Consider the following 21,404-nt stretch of genomic DNA (forward strand, 5'->3'; position numbering starts at 1 on the left):
GAAGCATGGTGATTTTTTCATTACTGGCACACAGTATATATATTGTTTTTAATGCAGGTAAATGGTGCTTTAGGTTTTGTATTTGGCATTTTGCAGTGAAAATCTTCCAATGCGATTATAGAAAAAGATTTTCCCATAGTTTCATCATTAGAAATACAATTCTAGCAATTGGAAAATGAAGAAAAGCTCCAATGCCCTTTTAAGACATAAAGCAGTAATCTGTCTTTTCAAGTCCATGATCTAACAAATATATATATATATTTATATATATATATAGTTGACTTAGTCTTGGTTTATTCCCTGCTGTAATTTTCACATGATATAATTCCTCTCTGTAATTATAGAAGGCACATGTACATCTATTTACAAGTGCATAAATATATAAATAAAAATGTAATATAAAAATAAATAAACTTTTCTCTGTTTAGAATAATCTTTGTAAGGCAGCTTCTTATCTGATGCTGGAACAAGTATCTGAGGAATTATGTAGAGGCAGGCTATTCAAATATTTCTCTGAGCTTTCTCCTGAAGAAACATCCTCTGGATTTGTGGGCCACACATGTCTTCTCTTTTGGCATAAATCTGTTCCCCCTGTGTGTTTAACAGGGACTAGACCAATACAGCAAGTAGAATCTGAAAATGTAAAGAATCAAATTGCATTCTTTATCAGACTCTTCTATTCAAAGTAATTTGAAGTGAAACCAAATTATAAAAAACTGAGATCATAATATCTCAGAGCATAATTTTTAGAGAGAAACAAGTTAAGAATATATACTGATACATTATACATGACAAGACATGAGCTAATAATGTTAAGAACTACTGGTAAAAGAAAATAAATTTCAGTAATTTTCACTGGTATTTGATTAATAAAGGAATCTAATGTACATTTCTATAGCTTACTAAGATACATATTAGTAAAAGGTTCCTGACAATCAATGTAGACATTTCAGTTATTTCAGATCCACACCAATCTATTCATGTTTTTGGCGGCTCTACCAGATGGTGCAAGAATTGAAACATTTAACATTTTTAATATAATTTAACAATACAGATTATGCAGATTTTAGCTAGCAATATAAATAATACAAGAAATATAAATATCCCTAATGAGCAAGACTGGTTATTAATAGATTATTTCTTGAAGATGCTTAATTTTTAATACATATATAACACAAAACTCTGTGTGAATAGAAATATCTTGTGTGCACTGATCTTCATTTAGTCTGCTCTTCTTTTTCAAATGAATAATTTTTCTTCTTATTTTAAAAAAAATATCTCAGATCTCTCTGGTACTGACCTTTATGGAAGGCAGGATTCCTCATGTCTTCCATAGTAGAATTTCCCATCTTTCTTTCTGGTGTCGAGTGACACAGACTAAGGAGTTGTTCATGATGGTGGTGTTGGTGTTGGCAGTTGTCATGTTGCTGTAACAGTTGATTTATGGAGTCATCTGGCAGACCACAGAGAAAAGAACTGTGTTCCAGCCCAGGGCTAGTAAGCCTAAATGTAAGTGAGAGGAGCATGTGAGGACATCAGTGAATTTATTATGTATACAGATAGTAAAAGTAAGACAGACATTTTCAAGTGCTTAATTTTCTTTCACATTTGATATTCCAAATGAAAAGCACTCTTACAAATTAATATAGAGATACTATGTGTTAAAATGCTAATTATTTCTTAGGAGGACAAGATTTCTATGCATTGTAAAACACATGATTTGAATAGTATAAGTGAATGTTCTATAGATAACTAAAGTAAACATACTCTAAATACTCAAATGCCAGGATGTGTCTATTATATAATAACACCAGAATCATGCAAAAGTTGAAGAACTGAATAGAAACAGTATTGATGTTTTGAATGTTAGCATTTAAGAAGATCCCTGAAAATATGCTTAGCCAAGACAACAAAGTTCAACCCCTAGTTCTCACTTCAGGCACAAATGATCGGAGTCAAATTACCATACTCTGGATATATTATGTGAAGAGGTAGCTTTCCAGAGAAGGCTATAATTGTGGGAAAGGTGGAAGGAAAAAGAATTGGATGACCACCAGTTAAGGTAGATGAACTTAATTAAGGCAGAAATGGGTATATCATTGGAATAGCTAAATAATGAGACTGGGGACAGATCATCCTGGAGAAAATCTGTAGTTGCCAACAATTCACACCAAACTGATCCCCATAATCAAATATGTTTTAATTATATCAATCTATTTTTTTGCTTTGATATTAAAATCTTTTTTTGGATAATCAAAAACCATGGCTGTACATTGGCCATACTTGAGTAAGAAGAATCAAATGATGGTTTCAACATATTTAATTTTTCAATCTACATTAAAAAAAAGATTTTAGAGAAAAAGATTGCCCAATAAAATATCCCATTCTCTATCAAACCAGAGGAAAATATTCCAAGAAATAAACCATACCTTTGGGGTTCAGATATATTGTTTCCATTTTGTAGTGCCCTCCCTTGCAGAAAAGCATTGGTTTCATTTTGCTGAGAACAGAAGAAAAATAAGCACATTAAAAACATAAACAGAAAGATTAAGGATTAGATGTCCAGTCAGTTCAAGTCAACAGTTAAGAAGTGATGCAGCAGGCACTCAATTTTAAAAATTTAGCAATAAGATTGGATCCAGCATTACAAAAATTAAGCTGATTTGTAAAACTGGAAATACCCACTGAAACATTATGTTGGTGTCTTTTAGAATGCAAGTAGATATTCTATTATTTATATACAGAGTGAATTTGGGGCTTGTTTCTCCAGCTATAAACTCAAAGGTTCTACTTTAATCAACTATGCAGTATTTTTAAGTACAGTACAAAACTTATTTGCTTATTATCACTGAATCCTTTAAGTCGGAAAATATTTCTGGCAAACATTTTCCTTTGACTTCTATCTTGTAAGGTAAACCTTACAAGAAATATCCAACACTGAATACTAGCCAAAATTTTATGACAGGCATGAGAAGTAGGTTACCTAACATTTTCCAAAGATGGATGAACAATTTACCTGTTGAGCTTCATCTGAGTTGCAATCATATGACTTTGTATATGAATATCCAACTGTAGCAGAGGGAAAATGACCATTTCCACCATTTGCATAATGTAGCCCATTAACTTGAGGAGTAGAAACACCTCGCAAAGGCACCATGGTATACTGACAAGATGGTACTAGCAGTCCTGCTCCCGGAAAGCCCAAGTCTATAGCCTGCTCTGAAAGAAAGAAATATACAGATTAGATCGGGAATATAGATCAAGTAGCACAAGTGTAAACAAAAGATTTGGATTGGACCTAGATTTTTGTGTTTGTGCCCACAATTAGCTTCTCCTCTTTCTTCCTCATGCATGTCCTTTAATTCTTATAGTATGAAATTGAGAATTCCGGGACTATGTTGCAGAGAATACAAAGCATTTCCAACAGTAAATCCTACCTTCCTGCTCATACCCCACCTTACCCCATTCATTGCATTATAACTTCAACCAATCCTTAATTGCTCTGTTTAGTGATCTTCAAAACTAGGGGTCCTTCCACTTACAATTATTGTAATGTTCCTGTGGTTACATAATCAAGATTTGGATGCATTGCAACTGGTGGCTGTTTACACCAGTTGTGCATAGCTAGCTTCCGACAAGGAGAGTCAATAGAGAAGCTAGCAGTAAAATTGCAAGTCATGGTTATTTGATGGTTCACTTAACAACTGTGTTATTTAGGGATGGACCTACCAGTCCCAACTGTAGTTGTTAAGTGAAGGCGACCTATACAAGAACTCTGTGTTAGACTTTTATATTCTCTCTCTCTCTCTCTCTCTCTCTCTCTCTCTCTCTCTCTCTCTCTCTCCCCCTACCTATCTACCTGCCTCATCTATACATCATCTAGCTATCTATGCAATTATGCTGCTAGCACTAACAATAGCACTTCACATTGCTTTACAGTTCTTTCTAAGTGGTTTACAGAGTCAGCATATTTCCCCCCCAAAATTTGGGTCCTCATTTTACCGACCTTGGAAGGATGGAAGCCAAGTCAATCTTGAGCCAGTGAGACTGGAACTGCTGAACTGCTGACAGTCATCAGTCAGCAGAATTAGCTTGCAATACTGCATTCTAACCACTAATCAGTTATATTGCTTGGCAGCTGTGAAAAATAATATGAACTTCCCCTTTTTGCAAATCAATGGAGGGGACCGTGGTGTCAGGGTACTTTGGATTATTATTAACATAAGCCAGGTAATCAAATTTGGGGGTTGTTTATAGCTTAAAATATTTCAACCAGCTACTATTTCCTGTTAAGAGACTGTAAATTTCAAATCAAACATGTACATTCTGTACATGCAGGGGAAAAGATTTCTCTGGAAAAATTTATACAGTTTGGCTCTTCAAGGTACTTACTTTGCTTAGACCAAGCTCTCCAAAGGCAAAATGGAATAAAAACCACAATAATGAGGACGATGGAGCACAACACCACACCTACAATCAAATATGACAGGTCACTGGATCGGGCCATCATGGCTCCTGCCCCTAAAACAGTATGGCCACTATTGAGTGGTGGGTGCTGTATTGTAGATACTGTAGATGGTGGAAGACGACCAGGCAATCCTGATGATTTTCGAGCTTCAGGGGGGAGGAAAAAGCACCGTTAGAGTTTCATGTTACATAAGGCCTTCTCCATTCTTCAATTTCTTTCTGCCACAACTTTTTTCTCGTTCTTTGCTTTATCTTTTAATGACAAAAATGTTCATTTCCTCCTAGCACAAATACTGATGATTGGAATGATGGGAGATATAGTCAACTTCCCATAATGCTATATATTATTATCATGTGTAATTCTTTCCAAGTGAGAGAGGATGAGTTGCCCTGGTGGGTTCTGGATGATGCCATGGTCTCAAAAAATTTAAAAAAAAAAAAATTCTCCTGTGGACCAAAATCAGGTTCAATGATATGCAAACATCAAAACTGGCTGGTGGAAAGGACTGCAAGTTTCAGAGTTCCATTTGAAATTTTATAGAACTATATTATGTATAGTTTGCTAAGCTAAAGTTACTGTATATATTAACAAAACAGTAAATCAAGAAGAATTGCATGTATATGTCTGGAAATTCCTGTCCCCTTTTCTCACTCTGACACCAAACTTCTAGTCAAGTCCACACTGTCATCCTTTTTGAAGCTTCTTTTCATTGTATGCCCAGATCATGAATACTTTCGTGTTTTGAGTATTCAGACCACAATGCTCAAAGAGGTAGGTAGTCTGCTATTTTAACCATTTCTGCTATTCATTACTAGGATCAACAACAAGAAATCGTATCTCAAACTTAATAAATTACTGTCTAAGAGTTTACATCTGCATCACAGATTCAATCTTCTCATTCTATAGGCCAATCTGCTAATATTTAGTGCTGATCACTTAGTAGTTTTCTTCTACTTCAGTGATGTAAAACTGTAAGTCTGTTTACTGAACAAGTGGGAATCTGTGTCCTGCCACAGATTGGTGACATCTATGCCTAAAAACTTTAGCCAGCATGGCCAATGCTATGGCTGCTGATAACTAGTTCCAGACAGATTAGGAAGGCCACACATCTTACAAACTATATTAATTCAATGGAGTTTCTGTGAGGCCACCAGAAGGGGAAAAATCATATTTGTTATTTGTTTCAAGTTATTTGTTTCAAGTTACTGAAACATGATCTATTCTGTTAAGCCATCTTTTTGATCTTTAATATGTAAATATCATTTTTTGGGTTTTATACTGTCATTTTTCCTCATCAACTAGGCTGAGATGTCTAGATATTTCCTGCCTTGCTTGTACATTTTTCTCTCATCTAATACCAGCAGGGACTTATTCCTGAACCTCAAACTGTGCATATAATGCATCTGTAATTGAACTTTTTGCCTTTGTTGGTTTTATACTGTTTGCTCAGCAACTCTTGTGTATTTTGAGACTTTGGATTTTATACTGTTTTCTCAGCAACACAGTGTATTTTGAGACTTTTCTGTTCAAAAAATTATTGCAGACTAATTAGTGATTACGGATTCTCTGGAGATGCTTTAGGACTAATTACCTTTAGTTTCACACATCATCACATTACTAAATTCACTCTCTCCACCTTCATTGAAACATTGCATTTTAATGTCATATGAAGTTTCTGGCTGTAGGTGGCTGATAGAATGCCAGTATCGGTCACCTGAACAAAAACAATACACACAATCATTACTTTCTTGTCTCCTCATCATTCCATCCTGAATCTTTACAGTAAATGGATATTTCTGATATCAAGGCTAATTTGAACATTATATTCTAGGTAATCAGTGAAAACATGAAACTTTTCTTCTCCCTTGTTTGAAAATACATACCCAGCACACTATTCTCTTTCAGGCTAAGCAATTTAACTCAGATTGCAAGGAAGGAGTAATAAATGACTCCTAAGTCTAAGACAAAGAAATAAAGCTTGGGATAAGAAAAGAAACTAAATAACAGTAATTTACATCAATGTTATTCACTACACCTCTGTATACTTTATATCCCTGTAAATATCCTTGCTTCCACCATATCCATCACACATGGTTACACATCTACAAATTGTCATATATCGTCTTTCACACTGATATGAAAATTGTTTTCTTAATATCAGCCACCTTAGTTTATACTACTTTGTATTTTATTATATAAACAGCTCTGCTCCTTAGCAAATGACTAAATAAAGGCATCTTGTAGAAGTACTCAATGAAATCTAACCCAGTAATCATTTCTTACCTTCCACCACATCTTTCTTGTAATCACTGTCATTATCGCTGTCAGTTGGTCGATAATAAATGTAAAATCCATGAATTGGTGTATTGTTATTGCTGGCAGGGGTATACTGTAAAAACAACAACAACAGCAAAATAAAAAATGAAATAAACCAAACCCAACCCAGAAGTAGTTCTCAAAACCACTCTTGTAATAGAATAACTATAAAGAAATTGTTTGTTCAGGGGAAGGAAGAGGAAATATTTTCTTGCTTTTCTAGAACTTGCTGATTAAGTTGTCGGTGGAGAATAGCTGTCAAGATGGATCTAGAAAGAAAGTGGAAGTTTTGTCGTGGACCTAATTGGCCAAATCTTGATGTAAGACTACCTCCATATGTAAGTGCAAATTTCACACTTATTAATTGAATTGCCAGCTAACTTGCACAAAATTCTGATAAAAGACAATCAATTAATAGGTGTGAAAGGCTGAAGGATCATTAGTACAGAAGATTATTTTTTTTTATATTCAGATTTAACTTATTTTCATATTCAATTTGCTTAAATTTATATTTTTCATGCCAATTAGCATGAAAGCTAATCAAGCTCCCACATGTTTAAAAGCACTAAACATTGCCATGTTATCTACGGCAATAGAGAAATTTAAGATGTTAAATTTGCATTATTCAATGCATGATTTGCATTAGCAATAAAAATAACATCATAGGGACAGTCTTCTGAGAAATATTGTACAATTTTAATTAGATAAAGTCTACTGCTGTTTAAAAAAAATAGCCCGATCTTTGCACACCAGTTATAGTTTTCTGTCTCACACTTACCATCCACTTTAGCATGATGGTTGTCTCATTAATGGCATCAGTGAAAGTGATATATGGACCTCTAACAGGACGCTCATATGCACGATTGCTGTAACCTGATACTACATATGGTTTAGATGCAGCACTAGGTTCACTCTCCCCCAGTATGTTCCATGCTCGCACCCGGAATTTGTAAGATGTGCCTATAGGATTGAACAAAAAGCAATTGAGAAAAATAGTTAGCTAGAGAAATGACATCTGACCATTGTAATACGTTTGTTAATTTCTTCCTGAAAACTGGGCATTATATTCTATTGGCATTTCCTTAATCCACTGACATAAACAACATAGCAAAAAAACCAGTGGTGGGATTCAGCCAGTTCGTGCCTATTCAGGAGAACCATCTGTTAACTTTCTAAGCAGTTCAGAGAACCAGTTGTTGGAAGAAATCTCCTTTTGTTTCTTCCACTTTACAGGGCTAATTCTGTAAGGAAGGCATTCTGGTGTTGTTTCTAGCCTCATCTTTATTGCCCTGCTTACAGAAACTGCCTCTCCGGTTAACCCTTTCTCCATTGTAACAGCTAAGGCGAAGTGCCCATCAACTGGAGTGATGTTGAGTTGGCCACGCCCACCGTCACATGACCACCAAGCCACGCCTACCCACTTGGTTATTAGGGCACAGAACCGGTTGTTAAATTATTTCAATCCCACTGAAAAAACCCTATTTTTATTTTTCCCCTTCAGGCGATGAAGTCTGTTCTAATAGTCAGATAATAACAGTTAATATTTTCTATTGAATGAAAATTCAATAGAAGGCCTAGAAGCTATCTTTTACATTGGGCCTTCAGGCCTGCCACATTTTCTACTGTGGGAAAATGGGTGGGGGGATTATATGGGGTATCAGAGATATATAGTCTAAATAAAATTCCTTTTTCAGAGAGTCATGTTGCCCTGCACCTTGAATGTTGTGACTGGGAGGTATTTCCAGTTGGGATGGTGCCTGTTGGACTATGTGATGGACATGTGGGTGCTGGGCAGGGTCTTGAACTTTCACTTGGGTGGAGAAAACCTGGAAACTTTCAGATTCGGGTTTTCCCAGATGTGTCAATATGACATCTTCAATCAAATGGAACTTTGAGGAAGCTCAAGCCTCGGGATCTTCTTTCATTGGGGGCGTTACTTGGAATTCTGACATTAAAGACCATATGAAAAATAAAATGAAATGAAAAAGACCATATCTTACATGTAATTAAGTACCTTAATTACTTTTTCTTTTTTTTTTATCCCAAAAGCAGACTGAAGAAAAGATATGGTTCTGCAACCTTGCTTCGGTGTGTGTGTGTGTGTACAAAGGAGCCTTCAGCCCTGGGACTGGTTTGAGACCTGAAGCCCTCTCCCAACTTTTAATTAATTTTAACATTTGTTTTCCCTTTTTAACATTTTATATACAGTTTTTATGCTTTTAATATTTTATTGTACACCACCCAGAGCCCCTATGTGAGGGAACTGGCAGATGGAGATGATAAATAAATAATAAATAAATATTTAGAAGTAGGGAGAAAAAACACAAGATCCTGAAAAAAGTGACTTATGACTGTTTTTCACACTTAGGAGCATTGAAGCATCCCCATGATCACGAGATCAAAATTGGGATGCTTGGCAACTAGCATGTATTTATACAATAATACAATACATTAACAGAGTTGGAAAGGACCTTGGAGTTCTTCTAGTCCAACCCCCTGCCTAGGCAGGAAACCCTATACCGTTTCAGACAAATGGTTATCCAACATCTTCTTTAAAACTTCCAGTGTTGGGGCATTCACAACCTCTGGAGGCAAGCTGTTCCACTGATTAATTGTTCTAACTGTCAGGGAATTTCTCCTCAGTTCTAAGTTGCTTCTCTCCTTGATTAGTTTCCACCCATTGCTTCTTGTTCTACCCTCAGGTATTTATGATTGTTGCAGTGTCCTGGGGTCATGTGGCCATCTTTTGCGACCTTCTGTCAAGCAGTCAACACTTAACAAAGTGACTCACTTAACAAATGTGGCTAGAAAAGTCATAAAAAGCAAGAATTTTCTTGCTTAGCAACAGTTAAAAATTTGGACTCAATTGTAGTCGTAAGTCAAGGACTACCTGTATTTTCTTTTTCCTTGGTATGGATAATAAAATGTTTAGTTACCATCATATTGTAAGCCACTATAGAAAGTACAGGTAGTCCTCAACTTATGACCACAACGGAGCCCAAAGTTTATGTTGTTAAGTGAGACAGTTGTTGTGAATTTTGCCCCATTTTACGTCCTTTCTTGCCACACTTGTTAAGTGAATCACTACAGTTGTTAAGTTAGTAACAGGGTTGTTAAGTGAATCTGGCTTGTCCATTGACTTTGCTTGTCAGAAGGTTGCAAAAGGGATCACATGACTGGGACAGCACAACAGTCATAAATATGAACCAGTTGCACAGCATCCAAATTCTGATTATGTGACCATGGGGATAGCGTAAAGGTTGTAAGTGTGAAAATTGGTCATAAGTCACTTTTTCAATGATGTTGTAACTTTGAACCATCACTAAATGAAGTGTTGTAAATCGAGGATTACCTTTACCAAAAGATATGCATGTTGGGAAGGGTCAATCTACCTTTTTCTAAGTCTTTAATTTCCACAGAGAGACGAGAAGGGGGAATGTCACTCCTGGCTAACATCCAGTCACCGAGTTTCTTCAGTTTCTTATACTCCACTCTGAATGCTTGAATAGGAAACCCACCATTCCCGCGTGGGATCCAAGTCACATAGGCAGATGTCTCAGATGCTACTGAGATAGTGGGACGATCTGGAGCCTCGGGAGCTGTAAAGAATAAGAAAGTTATATAACAGGTAGGAAATTAATCTCAGTTTCAGATTGGAAGAGTGAAGCTGAAACCACTGTGGTTTGCTTCTAGTGTTTAAAATGTCAAATTCAGCATTTGTGAATGGAAAAACAATAATTTCATCATAAAAATCAGAAAAATTTTTATAACTCTGTTTCACCAAGTGACTATTTTATTTTACTTTTTAAAAAGTAAAATATTACCACCCATAAAAAGAAGAGGTGAATAAGTGACTTCCAATAAGTGAATAAAGGAAGGAATTTAGCCAGTTTGGTAAAATGAGGCGCCTTGGTGCTCTCTGAGTTTTGTTGCTTTCTTTCATTACCCAAATCATTAATGAGCTTATGATGTTACCTAGTTTGGGTAATGAAACATCTGCAAGAAAACAAACAAGCTCAGAGTACCAAGGACCCCTCATTTCAACCCTGAGTTGCAAATATTCTCCTTTAGTAGTTTGGTAAAGTTCATGAAGTTCTTAAATTTAGTTTGGTAGAGCTCATGTGTACTTTACCTATTCAAGAAGTATTTGTTGCCTAAATCGAACCCAATCTGAGGGGATAGAACAATTTATATTGACTGAAAAATAAACAAGAAACTGTTGAAGAGGAACAAATCTAACAAATGCAGAGGAGATGCCGATGTCCTTTATGTTAGCCATTGCTTGAGAAGGGACATTTAGCTGGTGAATTCTAACTGTTTTTTATAAGTTGTAAAAATAGCATTTCTCAATTTTGGGGGAGTCCCTGTCCATTGTTGATGGATGATCCTTCAACTGATCTCCACCCAGGGTGGTTTTCTCCTTTCTTCTTTTGCTTTCAGTTTCTCTTATCCGGACTCTATCCTGGCTTTTAGTAATGGTGTTTGTTTTTGAAGTTTGTGTTGGAAAGAGGGAAGGGAATATGTTTTTCTGAGAGATAAGAGAATAGTTGGCATGCACAGGGGAATCTAATAACTGTATACATGAGATGCAACTAATTATCTTTAATCAATAGTTATTAATAAACCTCTCTTTTGACTTTGCTCTCCTTTGAAGCATGATGCCTATCAAGGATTTAAATAAATTTGCCTTCTTGCACAGCTACAAACACAGATCTTTATTTGGGGAACAGTTTAAGAGAAACACAAGATTTGGTTTTAGCTAGAATTTACAAACTTTGATTGACAAGAGGGGAAACCGGACACTGCATAGGATGTCTGCACTGGGCTGTTTTTACATATTAGGCAGTTATATTAACCTCTAAGCCACAAGCTCTCCTCCCTTATCAGCTGAGCCAAGGAAATGATTAGGTGTTAAGTCAAAGCACGTGGTATGCCTAAATATGCCTTTCAAAATGGTTTTCTGCATGGAAGGTGCCTAGGGTGGAGCTGAAAGGCAAAAGGGAAGCAGTATGCTCCCTCCCAGTGAAATGCTGCTTTCTTTTGCTCGGCTGCCGCTTTCTTTTGTCCGCCTCTGTGCCGCGGACACAGAGGCGGGCAAAAGAAAGTGGCAGCCCACCAGCTCTCCCACCTGAGCTGGCGGGCTGCCGCTTTATTTCGCCCGGCTGCCGCTTTCTTTTGCCCTCCTCTATGCTGCGGACACAGAGGCGGGCAAAAGAAAGCAGCAGCCGGGCAAAAGAAAGTGGCAGCCGGGCAAAAGAAAGTGGCAGCCCGCCAGCTCTCCTGCCTGCTGCGGACACAGAGGCGGGCAAAAGAAAGTGGCAGCCGGGCAAAAGAAATCGACAGCCCACAAAAGAAAGTGACAGCTCAGGCAGGAGAGCTGGCGGGCTGCGACTTTCTTTTGCCCACTTGAGCTCTGACAGGCGGGTGAAAGAAAGAAAGCGCTTTAGACAGTGGGGTGTCGGCGGAGAGGACTGCCTCACCAGCCACAGACCTCACCGCAGATCACTGCTCCCTCCCATATTTGGGCATACCAGGTGCTTTGACATAACAATATGTATGTATGTATGTATGTATGTATGTATGTATGTATGTATGCATGCATGCATGCATGCATGCATGCATGCATGCATATCTTTTGGGGGCAATATTGTCTTAAATGTAGAGTTCTCTTCCTTTGGAAGAATTATAGTACACTAATAACAAGAGATGGTTAGGGTCAGGAATGTGTAAGACATGAATAAAAATTGTTTTTAGTTTCCAATTTATAACCAATATCTGCCCTAGATTCATCAAATGCTCAACCAGCCCATGTAAACTGATCTGGTATATCACAGAACAGCTAGAAATCCAAATTGTTTATTTTATTTTCCAATATCCTTTTAGTTTAAGAACATTTTTTTAAAATATAAAAATGTTGTTTCCTAATAATATGAAATACTTCATGCCAAAAAAAACACTGTCTCTGGAGAGAGATATGACCTAATAAGGGCTGGAGACAAGTGAGAGAATAAATACTCTCTCTTTTGTTATTTGTATAGTCTTGTTTCTGACTTTCCTTCAATATTGCTGTCTGGTCTTTTCCAGTTCTTTTTTTTTTTTTTCAAATAAACTGGCTTCTAGATCCCAAAAATATTGTTACTATAATTCTGAGGTGACTCACGGGACAGGCGATTATTATCTGACTGGTTGCTACTTCGAGCGCCAATGCCTGGATCATCCTTCGGGAACTGTTGTTCTTTACTGGCAACAATATCTGGTTTTGGTCGTCGTCCTAAGCAAGACAAAAATAATTAACCAAGGAGAATTATATTAAGTAGCTACTGATGTTACATAAACTTCACCACTCTGTGGGAATTTGCATTCCAAGGAATTACATCGCTTTAATTAACATGAATATGGCAATCTGGATGCTTTCTTTGTGAGAAAATGTTTTCACAGTTAACTTTTCCATTTTAAGTTTTCTTAAGAATATGACTGCACGGATGAATTTCTTTCTAGACTAAGACTTTGCATATGAAACGGACATGACATTAGAAGAAGTAAGATCATATTAGGGATTGTAGCCACCCAGAATTTGGTGTCATAACATGTATACTCTAAAACAGTGGTCCCCAACCCCCGGTCCGCGGACCGGTGCCGGGCCGTGGAGTACCTGGCACCAGGCCGCGCAGCGCCGTCGCCGGAGGGGGGGAGCTGCACGGAAGCACAGGAGCAAGTGAGGCGAGGAGGAAGAATCCCCCGCTACTACACCACCTCCGCCCCCTCCCCGAGTCAGCCGTCCCCTCAGTGAACGCCTCCGCCTCTTTCTCCTTTCTCGCCTCAGTCGGCTCGCCTGGAAGCGAGGCGAGGAGGGGGCGGACCATGCGCTGGAAGCAGAGCCCTTGGAGGCCGCTCTCTTCTTTTTCCCGCCCGGCCTTGGCTTGTGAGAAGGAACGGCGGGAGAGGTAGAGAGAGAGAGAAAGAGAGAGAACGTCGGGCAGCCGAGGGCGGGGGGGGGTCTTTTGAGGGGAGATGGGGGTGCGCGATTTTGGCACGCGTGCGCCCTCCGCGGGCATGGGTGGGGGGCTGAGAGGAGTCTAACGGTAGCGCAGGAAAGGGGAGGGTATGAGCGCCGCCTGAGGTGGTGAGGGGCAGTCGCCAGATTCAGGCCGCCGCTGCCGCTATTGCAGCGCACGGTGGAAAAGCGGCGGTCTTGCCCACCCCTTCCCTGCCTCCTGCCCGCTCCAGTTGCCACAACCAGGGGTGGGGGCTCGGTGCCTGAAGTCTCTTGCCTCTCTTCCAAAATTTCGCCAACGGGCATCGGTGAAGCGCGCTCTTTCTCTTCCTCACAAAACACATTTCCTTTCCCCCCACGCGTAGTTATTGGCGATATGGACTCTTGGAGGCTGCGCTCCCGGGTCGCGTTTCTCCTTTTATATATGGTAGTGAAGATACCTAATACTCCCACCCCCTATTTCCCCCACGACAACCTTGTGAGGTGGGGGGGCTTAGATAGAGTGAATGGGCTTAATACTGTATTCTTTTTACATTGCTATCCTCTGGCTTGTTTAATTTTGCCCTTGCTCTTTTTATCTTTGACCTTGATTAATTCAGCTGTTTATTCCTTAAAATCTACATACAAAATGGAAGGTGGGATATGATTCAGGTGTTGAATTGGGAAGGTGGATTTAAAAAGTATGTTTGTATTCCCCCATTTTCGCCCCCCCCACCCCTGCGCGCGCTCAGCGGGCCACGGTAAAATTATCAAAGGCTGACTGGTCCGCGGCGATAAAAAGGTTGGGGACCACTGCTCTAAAACACATCCTTAAATACAAAACTGATAGCTAAAAAAGCAAGTATTTATAGAAAGAAAGCATAAATAACTTAATACTAAAGGCAATTTTACATAGCTTTTTCCAATACGGAGTCTCAACCAACATGATTGCTGAGTCCATCACATCAAGAGAACACCAGCCTGGAAAAGATCTCCTTAATATCAGGACAAATCAATCACTTTATAACAACTGCATTCTAAAATAGTTATTCTTTACCAGTTCTGAAGGTCACCATGGCTGTCTGGCCCTCTCCAGCACAATTATAAGCAGCCATCTCCACTTCATATAAACTTCCTGGATCCAATTTTGTTAGGCTCAAATGATACTGGCTGGAAGGGACATCTCGGATTATCCAGTTATCTGAAAAATTCATGACCTGTTTAAAGAAAAAGATGAGCACAATAATCAGTAGATATGACAAGCTTTATGGCAGGTAAAGGGCTATAAAAAGAGTATGCCTAAAATGGATTGTTTATTTATTTATTAAATTCAATTGCATAGCTACATATCTCACAAACAAGCAACTCTAGGGGTGCACAACAGAATATATAGCACCTTTTTTCAATATTTGACTATCAAGCAATTATGGGCTTTACATATCTGGAGGGCACAAACTTGGGGAACCCCAAGTAAATATTAAGAAAGCTTAAACTGATATCTGAAAAGTTGAAGAAGCTTAACTTAATTTGGACAAATCTCAATATTTTCAAGTCCTCATTCATAAAAAATAAAATATCAGGAGAGAAATAGATCAGGAGAAGCAGAAACTAATGATAGTTAATATTAGCAACATTATTATTAAAATGTTATCACAACGAACATTAATATTGTTGATAGTAATATTGATAATGTTATTTGTACATATGCCTTATGCAAGGCCATGGTTAAAAACTGAACTTTTATATACATTTTAGTACAGATAGTCTTCATTTAGCGAGTCTCTTGGACAGTGACCATTCACAGATACAACAGTGATGAAAAAGTAACTGTGACCAATGCCTCTATTTATGACCTTTACAATGTCTCTCTCTCAGTCACATTTGCCAGTACAGTCAGTTAGCACTTATTATCCTGACCTATTTTTTCTCTCCTCGCAGTGCAGATTGCCTAAATAAGTCATGTACTCATGAGGTATTTTTGTTCTCTGGATAGCACATCCCTAAAATGTGCACAAAGGAAATTAACAAGCTCAGCTCTGGGACCTTAATTAGTTGATTAGAACCTGCCAGCTGACTTGCATCTGTTGCCTAACAATGACAAGATCCTAATCAATTTCACACTGGAGGCTTGCTTTTTTTTGCTTCCTAAGCAAGAGCGCACTAGGCAAACAGCCAGCACTAGCACATTCCTTTCTATGTGTATTTCTCATTGTGTGTCTGCTGACTGTCATGTAACCCCTTCCTCCCTAAATACAAACATTATCCTAGCACTGGGGTGAGCATTTCCCACAAGGCAGGAGACTGGGGAAAGGGGCTGTAAGATTTGCTCTTTAAACCAGTTTCCTCATGAATTGAGCTCCAGAAACCTTGTGTTGTTTGGGCTCACCTGGCTGTTTGGGACATATTTGTAATGGAAATCATGAATAACCTTGAGGAAAGAAGAGAGGAGATACTATCTAGGAAATCATCAGGCAAGAGTGCCTCTTTCCATCACTTCAGATTTCTTCTCTGCTGATTTTCATCTTCATTTACATTACTGTAAATGGGACCTGGTGGCTCAGTGGCTAAGACACTAAGCTTGTCAATCAGAAGGTTAGCAGTTTGGCAGTTGGAATCCCAAGCACCACGTGAGCTCCTGTTACTTGTCCCAGCTTCTGCCAACCTAGCAGTTCGAAAGGATATAAAAATGCAAGTAGAAAAATAGGAACCTCCTTTGGTGGGAAGGTAACAGTGTTCTGTGCGCCTTTGGCATTTAGTCATGCTGGCCACATGAACACGGAGACGACTTCAGACAGCGCTGGCTCTTCGGCTTTGAAACAGAGATGAGCACCGCCACCTAGAGTCATGAACAACTAGCACATATGTGCGACGGGAACCTTTATCTTCACCTTTAAATAATCTACATGGTGTTTCTTTATGTTAATACTCAACAGTGAACCCCCTGTCCACAACCTTTAACACCAGTGCACAGGACAAGACTTCTGTTGATTATAAAAGGAAGAAAAGGCTGATGCTACATAAGTAGGCATATATATTATGATGATGATGATGATGATGATGATGATGATGATGATAGATAGATAGATAGATAGATAGATAGATAGATAGATAGATAGATAGCTTTCCATGGAAACTATAAATTGATATTGCTGTTAATACAGATGTCATATAAAAAATTAATTGGAATATGCTAACCTTGCGATACTTTACAATATAGTAGAGGATAGGTGTTTTGTTATCATGCCGTGGCCGCCACAACAATTCATATCCATCAGTTTTGGTAGTTCGAGGAGAACTAAGTATGACTGGGGCCTCAGCTGGAGAAACCAGTTCTTTTGAGGTACACTGGACAGATGCTGCTGATGCTGTAGGTTTTGATTTCAAAGGAACAGTTTTTCCTTTTGGCATTTTTTCACTATCGGTAAACCTAGTAGATGAGGTGGCAGATTGTGCTGAATCTCCAACAGGTCCCTTCAGTAATATCTGACTCATTTCTGGAACATAAGAGGGAAGACAATGGCCATGTTTAACACTTGGAAAACATACATTTTGGCAAATCCAGCCAATATTTTACAATGGACATTTCATCAGTCTCAATAATCAAGAACAAAACTTTAATGTCACATGTATCTTCAGCAAGCATTAGAATATTTCCCCTTAATCTGGTATTAATCAAAATCATGAATGGAAACAGCAAGGAGCTTAATACTGAAAAAACAAAGAATCAAAAGACTGGAAAGGACACTGGAGGTTTCACAGGTTTCACAAATGGTCAAATCTTTGTTTGAAAAATCTCAGTGCTAGAGCACCAAGATACAGGCTGTTTTACTCTCTAACAGCTCTCACGGTCTTTCTATTTTGAGTTTGGAACTCTCTCTGGAAAACTTCTACCCACTGGAAAACTTCTACCCACTGGCTTTTGTCCTTTTTTAAACCACACCGTCTTCCCTATGGCAAGTATTGGAAAACTATTACGTCTCCCCTTAGTCCTACAAGGAGGGACGGATTTCAAAAATGATTATTCTGTTACCTTAACTTCACTAGAGACTTACCTGGTTGGGAAACTCTCAACTGTATCATAGCTTGCGCACTCCCAACTTCATTTTCTGCCATGCACTGGTATATTCCTTCATCCTCAGGCCCTACACTAGAAAGACGAAGAGCCTTACGAGAAAGTTGCATTCGATGGCTGGAAAAGAGGGGAACTGCGTTGCGCAACCACACCACTGAAGGCTGCGGATTCCCTCGAACTCTGCAGGTAAACTTTGCACTTTGTCCCCAAGTGATGATTTTCTGGGCTAGCTCCATACTAACCTCTGGAGGTTCTGAAAAGGAGATACAATTATAATGCCAGTCATTTGGAGAATGATGAAAGAATGGCTATCTCTGAAATAGAGATCTCTGTGAAGTATGCTGCTGACAAAGTTGTACACAAAGAGAAATAGTTTTACTTATAGAATTATGGCACTATTTGTCTATCATGAATGCTTAAACTGCACTAGATTATTCAGTAATAAAAAGTGATTTCCGACAATCGCCCCCACAGTTACACCTATACTTGCATGTATAGCCTATATATTGTGTAAAATGCACAGTATTTGTGCATTTTACAAGTTAGGGCCTCTCAAGAGACAGGAATGACTTTATATTACGAATTCAAGGGAATGAATGAGAGATACCAGAGAAACACTTCCTTCCCACTTCAATCCCGTCCAGCCAACAAACTGAGAAATTAAAACTGCTCTGAAAATTATAGTGAAGTCGAATTCTGCATATTCAAGGCCAGAATTTCAGATTTTGGAGAGGGTGTTATGTTCAATGCTCTGTTCTGTATATAAATCCAAATTAATGCATTATAAATAAAGAGCTTTTGTCTGAAATATATAAATATATAATCCATACAACCATTAATAGAGCAAACATAGAAAAGAAGTTACAACTTTCCGCACCAAATACTTGAACATTGTAGAGAATGACACTTGATGCAGCTTTCCTGACTCCATTGTCAGCCATACAGCTGTAAGTCCCTGAATCTTCCTCACTGATTGTATCTATCAGAAGATTGCTGAGAAGGAACCTAGTTTTATTATAGCCAGAGATACTGGAGCCATCTTTAGTCCAAGTAATACGTGGAGTTGGAATCCCACTAGCCACACATTCAAGAATGAGTCTTTGTCCCTTGGTGATTATGATGGTCTGGGCCTCTGTGGGATAAATTATGCGAGCAGCCTCAGCTGTTGAGCCTAATGCAAAATCAGATAAAGCAAAGTAATTATAAAACAGGACTAGCCAAAATAAATGGTTGTCTCTTAAAAACATACTAAACAAAATTATAAAGTTTCAGCATCTTTGTCTTTAAAACTTTATCACTAGAGATCTAAAACTTGGCCTTTTTTTTTTTTAACCAAAGTTACCAAAAAGAATCATTTGTAACATCACCAGTTTTGTAACTTGCGCTGCAGAAAAGTGCCACATAATATTTCATGGACACTTTAGAAAATTAAGATATCAATCCAGCACAGGGGTGTCAAACTCGTGGCATCACGTTGTCGTCACATGATGTATCTCAACATTTTCCCCCTTCCGTAAACTGGGAGTAAGTGTGGGCGTGGCCAATTCATGATGTATCTGGCCCACGGGCTACAAGTTTGACACCTCTGATCTATCACATATTACTTTAATTTTCCTTTTTTGATACTTGAAATGTTTACAAATTTCGTTCTATTTTACCTCACAAAAACAAGTAAGGATGATCAGTTAATGTTTCTCAATAGTCAGCCAGATTTATTGTTACTAGTATGCATGTGGATCTAATTTACAATCTAGTGATCAGAACACTTAGCATTCTATCCCTTATGGCACACATCTTTCTAACCATTCATCCCTTGTTTTCAGTGAATTATACTTAATAGAAAACAAGAAACAAATTACTATCAAAAGGGTGAAATAGGGAGTTAAGTGGTAAATCATCTACTACTTTCAAAGGTCACTAGGTTCAGTCCAGCGAGAATAGATGCTGATGGCTTTTGCCAACATTTCTGTGATTTTTTAAAAAAATATATGTACTACCTTAAAAATTTGTGAACTTTTGAATGTCCAATATTCCTGCATAAATATGATTTAAAACCTGACCTCTACATAAATTCTAAATAAAGAGAATTCAATTAAACAAAGCAGTCAAAATATTATACTTGTTTATTGATTAATTGAGAAAAATTATCCAAAGTTACATCTTTATGTGTGGTAAACCTATGTGAACCTTTGCTTTCAAATAATTGATATTTTCTACTAAACAGCAATAACAGGAACTAAACATTTCTGATAACTATTGATCAATCCTGCACATCGGTTTGGAGGAATTTTAATCCATTCCTCTTCACTGTTTTGATTCAAGGATATTAATGGACTTCCTCACATGAATGTTCTGCTCTGGATCCTTCTACAACATTTCTATTGAATTAAGGTTAGGCCTTCCACTTGACCATCTCAATATTAACTTGCTTCTGCTTTAACAATTCTTTGCCTATACAACTTTGAGTTTTAGTTCAGGAACCTCTAACCTGACATTTTCCTTTAGAATTGGCAGGTACAATTCAGAATTCATAGTTCTGTCATTGATGGCAATACATCTTGGTTTAGAGGCAGCAAAGCAGATGGAGTGTAGTATTTGCCTTTTGCCAAACAACACTTCTGATTCAAGACCAAAACATTCTATTTTGTCTCATCCATCCACTATTTGTTTTAGCGTTCTGGATTTTCCACATAGTCTTTTGCAAACTATACACAGACAACCATGTTCTTTTTGGAGAGCAACAGTTTTCTCCTTGCAGCCCTGCCAGGCATACCATTCTTATTCAGTGTTATCCTAACGAGGAAGACTAAACACACGAACACAAGTAAGATCTTTAGCTCTTTAGACATTACCCTGGTGGTTTGAAACCTAGCACCTTGCCCAGATGAAACCAAATGCCTTGCTTTTGGTGTGGTTGATGTGGTGTGGTTGATGAACTCTTGGGAGGGTGTTGCATGGTGTGGTGTGGTTGGTGAACTTCTGAGAGGGTAACAATTGCACTGAAATGCCTCCATTTGTACACAATATGCCTAACAATGGACTGGTAGAGTTCAAATAATTTTATAACCTTTTCCAGCATAGCGAGCATCAACATATATTCTCAGAAATCTCCTTTGCTGAAGTTACATCACACAAATAGCTGTAACTCACAGAAATACTTACAAAAATGAAGTGCAATTTTTAGAAACAGTCATGCTAAATGTAATAGACTTGCACACACACACAAAAACATATGTGAATATGATCAAAAAAAGAAGGCGAACAAAGGAAGACAGACTATACTGAATGCTACTGGAACCTTTACACAGTAGGGATGCCATCGTTCAACAGTTTTGAACCAAGAAACCCATATATTCAGAAATAATTCCTTACGTTTCACACGGAGTCTTTCACTAGAAACAGATGTTTTTACTTCTTGGGTGACAGGGTTGTAGGCTGCACATTTGTAAGTTCCTTCATCATCCTGGCTGGCATTGACTATCTGAAGATTCCCAGATGGCATGATCAAGTAGTTGTCTATTAAGATAAAGAAATCATTCAAAACTATTTTCTAAAAAAAAAGAAGAAGCATTTCT

At 38.1% G+C, this 21,404-nt stretch overlaps 1 protein-coding gene across 1 annotated transcript in view; it reads right to left on the reverse strand.

Annotated features, from left to right (window-relative positions):
* The window catches only part of BOC (BOC cell adhesion associated, oncogene regulated), an 80,586-nt gene continuing 59,182 nt past the window's right edge, over positions 1–21,404 (reverse strand). Inside the window, 15 exon segments of the mRNA XM_032220114.1 lie at positions 1–633; positions 1,301–1,503; positions 2,430–2,500; positions 3,017–3,219; positions 4,393–4,614; positions 6,060–6,182; positions 6,752–6,857; positions 7,563–7,744; positions 10,177–10,383; positions 12,945–13,055; positions 14,815–14,974; positions 16,953–17,251; positions 17,810–18,082; positions 18,707–19,000; positions 21,202–21,345. Of these exon segments, the coding sequence (XP_032076005.1) occupies positions 452–633; positions 1,301–1,503; positions 2,430–2,500; positions 3,017–3,219; positions 4,393–4,614; positions 6,060–6,182; positions 6,752–6,857; positions 7,563–7,744; positions 10,177–10,383; positions 12,945–13,055; positions 14,815–14,974; positions 16,953–17,251; positions 17,810–18,082; positions 18,707–19,000; positions 21,202–21,345 (2,780 nt within the window). The 3' untranslated portion in view covers positions 1–451.

Source organism: Thamnophis elegans, chromosome 6 (assembly GCF_009769535.1).
Source record: "Thamnophis elegans isolate rThaEle1 chromosome 6, rThaEle1.pri, whole genome shotgun sequence".
NCBI classification, from domain to species: domain Eukaryota; kingdom Metazoa; phylum Chordata; class Lepidosauria; order Squamata; family Colubridae; genus Thamnophis; species Thamnophis elegans.